The sequence below is a fragment of the Seriola lalandi genome, unplaced genomic scaffold (assembly GCF_002814215.2).
Source record: "Seriola lalandi dorsalis isolate HSWRI2012SDOR001 ecotype SW California unplaced genomic scaffold, Sedor1 jcf7180002052274, whole genome shotgun sequence".
Lineage (NCBI taxonomy): Eukaryota > Metazoa > Chordata > Actinopteri > Carangiformes > Carangidae > Seriola > Seriola lalandi.
In genome coordinates, this window is record NW_019522827.1 from 639,130 (window position 1) to 648,799 (window position 9,670).

General features: G+C 37.5%; 1 protein-coding gene across 1 annotated transcript in view; it reads right to left on the reverse strand.

The window, feature by feature from the left end:
- The window catches only part of c25h12orf75 (chromosome 25 C12orf75 homolog), a 13,257-nt gene extending 7,791 nt beyond the window's left edge, over window positions 1-5,466 (reverse strand). Inside the window, exons 1-2 of the mRNA XM_023400223.2 lie at window positions 5,091-5,466; window positions 68-92 (exon numbers count right to left, since the gene is read on the reverse strand). Of these exons, the coding sequence (XP_023255991.1) occupies window positions 68-92; window positions 5,091-5,133 (68 nt within the window). The 5' untranslated portion in view covers window positions 5,134-5,466. The remainder of the gene's footprint in view (window positions 1-67; window positions 93-5,090) is intronic.
- Between the last annotated feature and the right edge of the window lie 4,204 nt (window positions 5,467-9,670).

The window sequence follows — 9,670 nt, forward strand, 5'->3', positions numbered from 1 at the left end:
GGGGGGGGCACAGATGATGAGCTTCATAAATACTTGAAATCATTAAAAAAATGACTGATGTACTTACACATCTTTGGATGCGTCTGCTGGCCCTGAAAACAGATGAAAAGACAAGATTTAATTCATCCTTGTGTGTGTGTGTGCGTGTGTGTGTGTGTGTGTGTGTGTGTGTTACCTCACTGATAATTAATCCCGGTGTGTTTACAATTTACGGATCATACAGCTGTTTCTTTCCGAGGCCATCATTCAGCAGCCATGGGATGTGACCCACACACATATACACACAAATAAAGACAACCAACCACCACTGTATCACACTTCAACACACCACATATATAACAACTCTCTTATCACTATATAAATGAATCAAATAAATCAATTACTTTAACAGCTAGCACTAAGGGCGACACTGACACAATTTCTTAGAGCGACAAAAGTGAAGATGTGGCGCCTCGAGTCGGCTGGCAGGGATTTAGGGAAGCTGTCACGGTGGCAACACTGCAGAGCACTCCATGAGACCACTTGGGACATTTCCAGGGACCACTCCTGATCCTAATCAGGACAGTCGGGGCAGGGCTACGTAAGTCTTTGGTGAGTATCAAATGTTTAGTATTTGATAAACCTAACCAAAAATGACAAACCCAGAATGGTTTATACAATATTCTCTGAATTTTCATGTACCTGATGTGACAAATATTAAATTCAATTTCTATTCGGGCTATATACAAAATGTACAACCCTGTCTCTAAGAAATTAGGTTTATATCCTTCTAATTTCCCACAGCAAATACATATTGACAGAAAAGTAATGCCAGCTGACTTACATATTATATCAGCATGAAGAGGAAACTGTATGTATATCTAAGGCCCAAAATGTTGATATTGAACCTGTTGAATCTGTAAAATGTTACCTGACAATTTATTCAATTTGTTTTACCTACAATATCCACTCACGGCAACTAAAGCATGACTCATGTTTTCATTTTTATGTTTAGGCACTAATAGTTCTTAGCTAAGGTTAGGAAACAATCACAGTCTTGGTTTAATATTTAAAAAGTCAAAAGTAACTTAAACCATGAGACACAATATATTTTAACATTTATCTGAAACCGCAGTCTCTCTCCCCGACCTTTACCAAAGGGCTTTTATTGCCTAAATGTACAGTAACTACACACAGCATTCAGGATGCAAACCCCAGTCTCAGATATAACAGTTCAACGCTTTATACCCTCACAGAATCCCCACTGACCACCTACCTACAACTTCCTACAATAACAGCAGTAGTAGAACTTCCGGTATTGGGCACTGAACATCATGACAATACGATGGACCCAATGTAATACACCCCATAATGACTTAGACACAAGATTCATATGTATACACTCAAAAGAAATAAGTTCGACATCTAGGGAATAAGCTAATTACATTTCTGGCAGAGAGTTAGTTAGGGAGATCCATACTAAGCTCATGTCTGTCCATTAAATATGACTCTACAGCCAGCAGCCCATTAGTTTAACTTAGCATGAAGACTGAAAGCACAAGAAAACAGTTCTGTCCGAATGTAAATATATTGTACATTTTACTTAGTATTTGCTGCTAATATTTTGCAGATTAAGCTAACATTCAAGACTATAAAATTCACTGCATGGCTACAGTTTATGACAGCCATTTTTCTGATTCTGAAGTTGTACTTTAAAGGTTAAACCAAGGATTTACTCGTCTTATCTGAGGAGGACCATTTGTTGTCCAAATGTGTCATGTTCAAACAGTATAAAAGAAGAATTAGGAATGATGAAGCAGTGTAATGATATTTTTTTGTGCAGATTAAGGTTCCACGTTGCCTACAAAGATTTTATGGATGCACATATGACTCTTGATTGCGAAAGTCATGACTAGTGCCATTCTTCAGAATAAGCAGATTTATCTTTGATATTCTTAGTTCATTTCAATGCTAATATTGTTTTTATTTATTTATTTATTTGTTTTTATAGGGACAAGCACACAAAATGAACACATTTACCACATACCACAGCACAAAACACGAACAATGGTACTATAAAACTGACATTAAAACTTTGAATGCAGGATTTATACTTCGGTGTTATGTTTTTTGGGTATTGCCACTTTTATTCAAGTCAATTTGAGTGTGTAGTGAAGTTGCAGTTTATCCAAAATTAGTTTTCAGTATATAGGCACTCTCTAATCAGTTGCCTTTTTTTATTTTTCCCGGCTTGCCCCTGAAGGGTAACAGAGGACATGTTGTAAACGGACATAAAGGGTACAGTGTAAAATGCCTTGATTCCAAATGACACCCGTTCTGTTCATCCCAGTGCTATTTGACTTTTGTATGGACCGACAGCGGCTCATTCTTTGCTGAACCACAGGAAGTCCACTGAACTTGATTTGAATCGAAATAAGATCATAATAGATTCAGCTGGAGGATAATCTAACTTCCTCCTTGAACGTACAGTATCACATTGACAGCAGTGGGGGAACAAAAGCCTCAATTCTGCACTTCAATCGTTTTTTATGCCATACCTCACAGTGTCAGTATAGAATTTTAACTTGAAAAGGTCCATACTAGAATAACATCAAATAGAAAATGGGAAAATCTACATTATACAGAAATGCACAAATTTCATCCTTGTAAAAAGGAATGGAGGGCTTTTTTCACGGTACATGTTTGAGTCTGCTGACATGACACAGGGGCCATTCAGTAGCCTGACAAAAGCTCATTCATATCCAAGGGAGCACATCTGGCTGCATAAGACTAGGGATGAGCAATGTGATATAGAGTGCACTGAGGCGGTCATTAGAGTTTGGAAAGACCACAGCATGAAACTGGAACATTCTTGTATGACTCGATTTGAAAGCTTCCTGAATGATTTTGCTTGTGGTTGTGATTTGTACACTGCCTGGAAGCAAAACAATAAATAAATAAATGGTAAAACGTTCCTTTAACCCTCCCTATTTAGCATTTGCAAAACATTTAATAACAATCTGTAAAGTAGTTATAAGCACATGTAATGACTTTTCAGTGTTTATTGATCAATAGTATTTGACAAACATTATGTTTTCTCCTGTGAAGACATGATTTATATCATTAAAACAAGCATTTTTTTATTCATTATCATTCATATATATCTACACCCACTGGAGGAGTTGCTTATAATTACAGTATAGTGTTTTATAAACTGTTTGTTAAATGTTTATATACTGCTTATAAAAGCTTAGTAGGGGGTTAATGTTAAGTCTTAGGTAACACATTACTTATATTTTGAAATGGTTTGCATTTTTTGTGTTTATTAAGGTATATACTTTGTCAATAATTAACTTATCCGATGAAGACATATTATACTGTGTATACAGTGTATACACAGTTGTTATGATACAGTGTATACCGTATTCTCATTTACTATCAGTTTATACTGTACACCAGCCCCCAGGAGGAGTCATAGTAAACACTAACCACTACATTAAAATGTAAAATAAATGTATTAAACGTTCATATTCTGCTTAGAAAAGCTAAATAGAGAGGGTTAAAGTAAATTAACATAAACCTACAAATGTGTAGTGACACAATCATACAGCTTAGGTTAAAATAACATAACCTATGAACAAGAGCTGCTTCTATATTAATTCTACAGAAAATAATGGTGTGAGAAATAGTGTCCATTGACTCTGGCCTGGTGTCAGTTTGTGTGGACAAATGAGAGCAGTAATCACTGGTCCACATTTGTCAAAGTGACAGAATGTCACATGTCCTTGATATTGTGCTGAATGTTGACCTCTAAGAAGGAGCAAAAAAAAAAATTGAAGAGGCCTGCCGCACAGAAATGAACACACATGCTGGCCTTCATAGACTAACAAGCCACACTCACAACACACTCAGAAACCTACTAAGATGTTGTTTGCAGAAAGTGTAACCTCGCAGTAGATCAAATTTAAAGCAAAGGGCCACATACACTGACTTATGTGTTTCCCAGTGTCTGTCTGTGGCTCTGTTAACACGCCTGGTAAGCACTGATTAGGTACCTGCAAGCACACCAACACATTTACACAAGCGCAAACGCACATCATACCGCTTTAATGGGCAGTGGTGGTGAGGTAATCCTGCAGATACTTCAATCTAATTATTACCTCAATTTGACTGTGGTACCCAGAGGTTTGCTCAGTATAATTTAAAACAGGTATTGTATCAGCCTAAATCAACTCAACTGACTGATTTGTTATTTGAGGACAAGCCACAGTTAGGCAGCATTAATATTACCATGTGATAAAGTATTTCCTTCATTCAGGTGTGTCCTCCGGGCTTTATGAATGAAATCTGGCCATTGATGTAAGCCTCCTGCTTACAGGCACAACCAGCAACAGTCAAGAGGGGGGACAAAAACTGGAGAATGTCAGTGAAACTGTTTCTCTTTGATCCTCAAAATCCATGGAAACCAGTGCAAACGCACCAAGAGACAGAGAGACGCATGAATGTAAAAAGCCAAGCACGACCTATGGAGGACTTGCTTTTGTATCAGTGTAGACGTTAACATTGTAATTACAGAGTCATTGTCATTAGCATTATTGAAAGAGGTACATTCCTGAGGGTACTCTGGTGTCTCGTACTAGAATATGGGAGACCTTTCGAGATCGACCCACTACCCGTGGCTTAAGGAGCCCACCGCACGTATACACATGCACATACACACATGCACATACACACATGCACATACACACACATACACACACTACAGAGTGGCTGGCAATATGCTGATAAAATGAGTAACTTTGCATTTTGAGACATAAACATATATGATGATATGATGCCGTCTGTTTATTTATGAATGAAATCAAGATGCTGAGATCACCCCCCCCCACCCCCACACACACACACTCAAGTAATGCAAGGGTAACCCTCAAATACTTAATTTACATTCAAAACACCTTCTCCCCTTGGTGCAGATACAGTGACAACTCTCTCCCTCACACTCTCCCCCATTATCTCGCTCACACACACACACACTCACATACACATACACACACACATATATATACATATATATATATACATACATATACACAGATGCCTGAAACACTCACCCCCTCCTGAGGTGGTGGTGGCTGAGGAATTGCCACAACCCATTTTGCATCAATGCAGCCACCGTCCAAGCAGAGCAGAGACGCTTAACAAGAAGAACGAGGAGGAGGAGGAGGAAAGGAGAGAAACCCAAAACACATTTGGAGAGGGGGAGAAAATGAAGGCGAGGGAGATGAAAGAAAGAGAGAAAGAAAGGAAGAAAGGGAAGGTCAAAGAAATGTCTCACAGGGATCTCCTTTGGTTGTGTCCCCCTCCCCTCTCTTCAGTTTTGTGTCTATCCTCTCTGCAATGCAATGAAGAGCTGAGAGTGAAGTGAAAGCATGGAGAGAGAGGCTTTTATACACACACACACTGAGAGAGAGAGAGGGAGAGAGATAGAAAGAGAGAGATTGGGGAGAGAGGGGAGTGAGAGAGAGATGCTTTGCCCTCACATGATTTGCTCTTTTCCTCCACCCTGACATGGTTGCTCGGGAAACCAGGGGAAAGAAGGAGGAGGGTGGGGTGAGATTCAACCAATAGGGAGCGTCCTTTTTATATAAAGGTGGAAAACATTTTATGCATTTGTGGGGCATCAATATATCAGCCTGTGTGTGTGACATCCTGTGAATTCCCCAACTTGTCGTTGTGTGTTAAAACATAGAGGACCTCTATTCATGCTTTATCTTTGGCTGGGACACAAACACAAACACACACAAACACACACACACACACACACACACACACACACACACACACACACACACACACACACAGCTGACTTGTTCAAGCTCTTGACAATCGATGAGAGTGAGAAGCTTGAAAAGCCTTGAACAGTCTTTTCATGAAACCGCAAGAATCACGCTTTTGCTAGTTTATAGTCCCCAATAAATCTCAGTACATCTTGTTGTGTGCTTTGATAACACTAGTGCAGTCATATGAGTGGAGTTTAGATAACAGGATGCATTGCATTAGCACACTCCACCAGTGAAACTAATTCTCACATTCAGTCAGTGGTGTTATCTTATGACGTTAAGATGTCGGTGTGGCTGAGAGTCAGGATTTTTAAAATTCTAATGAGAAGTTCAGTGACAAATACACTGTTTCTGAAAAAGCCTGACCAAAAATGACTTAAGAATTTGTCCTTCACATTTTGTTTTGCTCGACAGTCTGATTATGGTTCATACAGGAGCTCTCATGAGAAGGTAAAACCTGCTGTGTGCTGATATATGAAATCCTGGAATGTCACTTAAAAGAAGAGGTGAAAGTTGAGAACATTTGTACAGAAAAGTTTTGATTTTCTACAAATATATGGGATTTGGAGACTGGTTTCATCTACCTTTAACGAATAGTTTGACTTTCTCTTAAATTCACTTTCTAGCAGAGAGTTTGCTGAGAATTCTTATATCTATTATATATTTATGTAAGGTTGTGTGCTAGATCCCAGTCTTTGTCCTAAGCTTAGCTAACTGGCAGCTGTCTGTAGATTCATATTTACCATATATATGCGAGTGGTATAGATTATCTCATCTATCTCTGCATCAAAAAGAAAATACTAGGTACTAGGGCTGCACAATTAATCGAAATATAATCGAAATTGCAAAATGGCCAAGTGCAATATCCAAATCGCAGGAGCTTCAATTTTTTTTGGTAAAGGTCAAATGTGTCACAGCATTGTTGTGTATTGTTAGCATTGTGGTCCCATCATCATCATTCTTAAACTTTTTTTCAGTGATGGGAGTGAGACAGGCAGAGATATTCAGCTAACATCAGGTAGAGAAATGGTATGGTCCAGTTTAGTCTGAAAGTCTAAAATCGTGGCATAAGATTCCTCCAGGCATGAATATTTGAAATAAACTGTATTGTAATAATTACAATTACAGGTAAGAAGACTTTATCAATGTCAAACCCCCTGAACTGTTGTTTTCACCCTCCTGATGTCTCCATCAGGATGAATTGCAATCACTTTGGTGACCAAACATCTGTGAAACTAATGACATTCCTATCATCATCAAATGGTACCATAAAATGCTAAACTAAGATGGTTAATGTGGTAAAGATTTCACCTTCTAAACATTAGCATGTTAGCACTGGAATTGTGAACCAGTTAACATGCTAAAGCCTCACAAAGAGGCTAAGGTGGCTGTAATGTGACTCTTAGTCTTTATGTATAGTCTGATACATGTTTTGTTTAAACAAACATTTTAAGTATAAATGGAGCGTGAACAATAATCGACTCGTAAGAAACAGTAATTGAATGCACTGTCCCAGTCACAAGCCTTTGCTCTCCAGAAGCTACAGCTCTACCCTACTTTCTCCTGAGAGTGTTTCCTTGGTCAGCTGCATCACTGCTTTGTTTAATCCAGGTTGGTTCCACTGACATAAAGCATTTCTTTTTATAGGCCAAACCTAGGCAAGCCAGCAAACACAATTAATTATCAAAGTCAGTAGACTGAAATGCCTTGTCTGGTTTAGGGCCACAACTTAACCAATTAAAAAACACAAGTCCACTGGGGATGAAGGAATGTGTTCCATGATGAGGAAGCACTGCTTGTCATGACTTGCCTATTATCAAGACACTACACAACAAGACATGACCATCTTAACAAATCAATTAGACTATTACTGAGACCTAAAATGTCTTGGATCAAATAAAAGAGAGAGAGAGAGAGAGAGAGAGAGAGAGACTATTACAGTTTTACATTTTGTGTTTCTTCCACTTTTGAGGATTTCTTTACGTGACATTATCCTGTAATTAGAAAGCTTGGTAACAACATGGTATGATTACTGTTCTCAGATCATGTTGCATTGGAAACAGATGAACTAATATAATTCAGTTTATTTTACACTTGTTAAATGGAGATTTTTTTTTATTGCTTCTTACCTCTCTGTTTGTAAGCTGCAAATCACTTGCACTTTAACCTTTAATAGAAGTAAACACAATGAGATGATGTATAAACTTCACATTAGAGATTAGGCTTTACCCAACAAATAGCTGAGAATAGGTTAATAGTGCTTTACTATAGCACAATATATGTGGCAATATCAATTGCTCTAATACTGGCTAAAGATACAAGTGAAAAAATAAACCACTCTAATCGTTGTTTTTAATTCCTAGGACACCCACTGTATCATTTTCATCCCTCAAAAATGTTGCTCTTTTCCATAGAAAATTAACCCTGGCCCATACTGTTTTGAAAATACAACCACCATTTTTAATCAATTTATGAAGATGAAGAAGACAGTAATCTGATGTCAACAGACTATTTTACCATAGCCTTTACACCAAACCCATCAATATTAGTATGACCTTACTATTATACATAGTAAACTGGATCAGTCTAAATGAAACAAAGAGTTAAATCTGTGTTCTTTTCTAGATGGAGCGTACACTCAAATCAAGACTAAACTGCCAAATCATTGAGACAGTTTAGGCAAACATTTTAATTTGAAGAAGCAGTTGACTGTACGCATTCTTCAATAGACTGTAATTTAATGATAACACAAGAGGACATGCCATTTTATACTCTGGAATTATGTGAATTAATGCCTGTGCTTGATAATTCTGTTTTTCTGGCCAATATTTTGTTTTGTTTGATTGTGGACAACATTTGAGGTACCATGGGTTCAGGGCATACAGTTTGACGGTGGGTGTAAATTAGATCAAATTACATGAAAATAAAAAAGAAAGCATGGCATTTGAGTATGTGGTCAGTGAGAGTATTTGACATTTGGCTGACTACTCCCTTTATCATCCAAGCTGGGATCAGTCTCAGAAGGGATATTTTTTTCCGAATGTGTGCAGCATCTGCTAGAAGGGTGAAATAATTAGAGAGCCAGTACCTCCAACAATACTAAAGTAGATGTGATTTTAATCGGCATATGGTTTAATACTGTACATTCATTTTGCTACAAATAATTCCCAGATCAGAACATTGCTTTAATTATCACATCAGTGGAACCCAGAGGTCTGCAGGTCCTGATTCTCTGTATGTAAGAGCATCATCAAAATAAATCAAAATAGACCCATGTAGTGCTGAAACAATCAAGTCGATTAATTGATGGACAAAAATTAATACACCATTCATGTTGGACTGAAACTACAAAACACTACACTACACACTACAAAAAAGTAGTTTTGAAGATGTCAGCCTTGGCTCTTGAGAATTCGGATGAGATGACCTTTTTTTCCTGTCATTTAATAGATTAAAACAATGAACTGAATGAACTGATTTTTGAAAAAAGTAATTGATGGTAGTTGGATGGCACTAAGTAAATTCTAAAAATGAAAAAATATGTCAATGGAAGGGGCTAATTAGTCCCCACAAGGAGTCATTTCACTTTTGATTCTTTGAGAATATTTTATTAAATTATATTTCTATACTTTTAAGTAACGTTTTGAATGCAGAACTTGCAAATTGAGTAGTTTGACATTGTGGTATTGCCATTTCCTTCTTCCACCACTGTTGGAATAGACTAGAAGACTCACTCTATATACTATTCAACCTTTGGTCAAACTAGAACAAAAGGTAGATGTCACATTTTTTTAATCTAATTTTTAAATTAAACTGTGTACCTCTTTTTATGGCCACATGGGGTCAATGTT